At 54.8% G+C, this 3,593-nt stretch overlaps 1 protein-coding gene across 1 annotated transcript; it reads right to left on the reverse strand.

Moving 5' to 3' along the window:
* Positions 1-727: 727 nt before the first annotated feature.
* LOC103634603 (NAC transcription factor NAM-2) lies at positions 728-3,392 on the reverse strand. The gene is made up of 3 exons (XM_008657016.4): positions 2,839-3,392; positions 2,399-2,706; positions 728-1,805 (listed from the first exon to the last, which is right to left on the reverse strand). The coding sequence occupies exons 1-3, from the start codon at positions 3,002-3,004 to the stop codon at positions 1,158-1,160; spliced, it is 1,122 nt and encodes a 373-aa protein (XP_008655238.1). The 5' UTR covers positions 3,005-3,392; the 3' UTR covers positions 728-1,157.
* Positions 3,393-3,593: the final 201 nt, after the last annotated feature.

Below are 3,593 nucleotides of genomic sequence, written 5' to 3' on the forward strand. Positions count from 1 at the left end.
CCTAAGCAGAGCCGTGAAAATCTTCAACACATCGATCGAGTTCAAGTTCATCCAGATTTTAATTCGCCCTCGCATCAAGTCCAACGATCTGACTGATTCTTGGCTGACACAGAATCTCCTGCACTACTAATTAAATTCTCTATCCCTACGGAGTAGACGGTAGACCCCACCCAGAGCCGCCAAACGGAGTGGCCAGTTCTGTTCTCTTCGGTGACACCGACGTGCCGCCGGGACTTTCAATTGTTGATGATGTGCCTGAAATATTCCGTGGGCGGGCGAGATTCTGCACGAACAGCAGTCAGCAGCACAGGCCCTTTCACCCATCTGATCGAGCAGAAAATTAAAGAAGGCTTCTCGTCCACCACCGCGCGGCGCGCTCGCGTCTGACCCCAAAACTATAAGCCATCGGCAACTCGACAGTGCTTTGGCCAATTATTAAAAAAAACATCCGGCCTCCATCGTTTTGTTTCCTTTTTTTTCTATTTACCCTTATTCTGAATGGACTATTATCTTCTCGACCCGACCGAGCAGGAGTTTTCAACTGCCTGGTGGCTATGGTAATTCGTTTTCGCTTTCTCTTTGGGGTGACACCTGTGTGGTCGCGTTTGCTTTAGCTATCCGTCATGTGTGATCCTGAAAGCGCCGCGGATATATAAGCACTACTATTGTAAGCGTTTAATTCCGTATTCAAGAATTACATTTGGCTGATGTTTTACATGTATATATATATGAGAAAAGTAAAACCAGCCGGTTGGTTCCTCCTGTTCTTGATTTCCAGTTCGTTGATCTCGAAGCCTTGTCTAGCTAGCTTTGTAGCAGTAGTAGTAATAAGCTTTGAGTACATAGTATTGCACTATGTACAGAAGAACAAAATGTTTACACACCGCAAACCCCAATCAATAACTATGGCGTCCCTAGCAACTAGCTAGTTGACACACTCCTACTGGACTCCACAACAAGTACAAATCCGTCAATCCCCTTGAATAGTTTATCTACTGTACTAGTATTATATATATTAACCCTTGCTTTATATGGAGCATACTTCAGTCCTATATATATGTGTGTGTGTGTGTTTGGTGCAATAGATCCCGATGTTTCAAATCACAATTGAATGCTCTCAAGTATAGCTTTCAGCGGAGAACAACAGCAATAATCTGTCAGTTCATCGTGCCCATGTTAGAGTGAAGCGGCATGTGGTGGTGGCCCAGGGAGGACCCCTGCAGTCCGTTGCCTATTTGGAACGTTGCGCCGAAACAGGACCCGTTCGGTTTCTTGGCCTCAGACGCCTGGCTCGACGACAGCGCACCGGCATCAGTAGTAGTGCTCGATCTCTTGCGCTTGTTGTTGCCAGCGGCGGCCGACGACGTCGAGGCGGCAGCAGCAGGCGGATGAGGATCCATCTGCGCCTGCCCCCCGCCGGGCATGCTGTGGCCGTTGTTGAGCAGCAGCTGTTGGCTCGTGACGGCGCGGCCGAGGAGAGGAGCGTGCTGCTGCTGCTGCTGCGGGTTGCTGAGCCGCGCCATGTCCTGCATGCCGCCGCCCTCCTCGAAGAAGTGCGCCAGCGAGGGGTCGTTGAACAGCTCCGTGAGGGACGGGATCCTGGGCATCCTCTGCGCGCCGGCCGCGGCATGCGGCGGCGCCGGGTACGAGTACGACGCGCCCTGCAGGAGCATGGCGGCGTACGGGTTATCGTCGAAGCCGCAGTGCTCGTCCTGGTCGTGGTCGGAGAGCTGCGGCACCGCCGCCATCGCCGGCACCTGGCAGCTGGCCTTCTTGTAGATCCGGCACAGCACCCAGTCGTCCAGCTGCACGCACCACACCACGCACGCGTACGCGCGCAGACGATCAATAATAATCCATCGCACAAATAAACCAGGAAGAAGAGGATATATCATGCATATATATGGAGACTAAAATATAATCAATGCTACGTACACAAATCGGGACGGTGCGGATGAATCGGCTATCGTTATCGGATCAATTGACTTGGTGCAAGCAGTATGCCAAGTATGCCTAAAGAACATTTCTTTATTAAAGAAAGAACGCCGCGCCACCACACACTAAAGCGGCCCTTGCGTCTACTGGCAAGCCACAAAACCGATGCGATAAAGAAAACCGACGTACGTGCCGCGAACCCGCATCGTCACAAAACATCGCCAAAAAAGATAAACAGATCAGGGTGCAAGTGCAACTAGGGGGGTGCATCGATCGGTGATTATTGCATGCATGCGCAAGCGGTGCAACTAGCTGCACCATGATACCGACATATGCAAGAGATAGAACTAGCTTCTAGATGTCATTTTTGTTCTTTGAATCTAACTCGGTTTTTCTTGGATTATTGTATGGCAAGAGGGGGTATGGTTTAAATCAGATGAGTGATTAACAACGTACGACGTACCCTCATGGAGGCGTTGCGGAACTTCATGGGGCGGTAGGCGTGCGCTGCCTGCGCGTCGGCGGCGAGGCGGTACTCGTGCATGATCCAGTTGGTCTTGGTGCCCTTGGGCGGCCGGCCCTCGTAGAAGACGAGCGCCTTCTTGACGCCGACGCTCTCGCCGGCGGTGGTGCTGCTGTGGATGGGCTTGTCGGTCCCGGTGGCCTTCCAGTAGCCGGACCCCGCCGCGCGGTTCGGCCGGATCCCGTTCGGGTACTTGCGGTCGCGGGGGCTGAAGAAGTACCACTCCTTGTCCCCGTACGCAGCCCTGGCTGCAATGATAATACAGTACACATCAATTAATAATTAGGGCAAAATCTATCGGTGTTAAAAAAGAGAGTTTCCCTGCAGATCGATCGATGCGAGTGCAGGCGCGCGCGCGCACGGCGGGTAGTACTACTAACATGGCAGGTCCCATGGATCGAACTTGTAGATGTCGACGTCGGCGATGATGGCGACCGGGCACGGCGCGTTGGCGGCGCGGTTGCGGAGGTAGTGGAGGATCAGCTCCTCGTCCGTCGGGTGGAAACGGAACCCCGGCGGCAGCATGTCCGGGTTCGCCATGACCATTGGCCTGCTCGCCCGACTGACCGACGCTAGCTAGTATGAGAGAGCTGAGCCTGCGAGGAACTAGCTACAAAACCCTACCTAGCTGCAAAGCCTTGGCTACTAATCCACCTCCACCAACGAGTCTGCTGCTGCGCCACGAGCTTGGGGAGACTAAACTAGCCCAAGCTCAGCTCGCACCCTGGATCGGAGCCGGAGGGAGCGAGAGGTAGTTTAGCCAGGAGAAACGGAGGGAATGGAATTTTTGGGGACGGGAGGGGAAGGTCTGCTTATAAGCACGAGGATGCTTGTCCGCTTGCGTGCGTGACGTCCGCTCCGTCCAGCTGATGGAGGCCCCCCCACCCCCGGCCCCCGCCCCGGGCGGAGGTGGCCGATCGATCGAGAGGCGGACGAACGAACGGCCTGTTGTGGCTATCGTTAGATCGATCGATCGCTCGCTCTCCCCGCGCAAGCACACGTCCGCCGTGATGGCACCGGGAATTGGTGGGCTGGGGGCCCCGTGACGGGTGCCGCTGGAACTCGGCCGCGCCGGCACGTGTTGGCGTTGGCGCCCCGGCGGCTGATGCTTTGATGCTTCCAGTTCCGCGTGCGA

This window comes from Zea mays, chromosome 1 (assembly GCF_902167145.1).
Source record: "Zea mays cultivar B73 chromosome 1, Zm-B73-REFERENCE-NAM-5.0, whole genome shotgun sequence".
NCBI lineage: Eukaryota > Viridiplantae > Streptophyta > Magnoliopsida > Poales > Poaceae > Zea > Zea mays.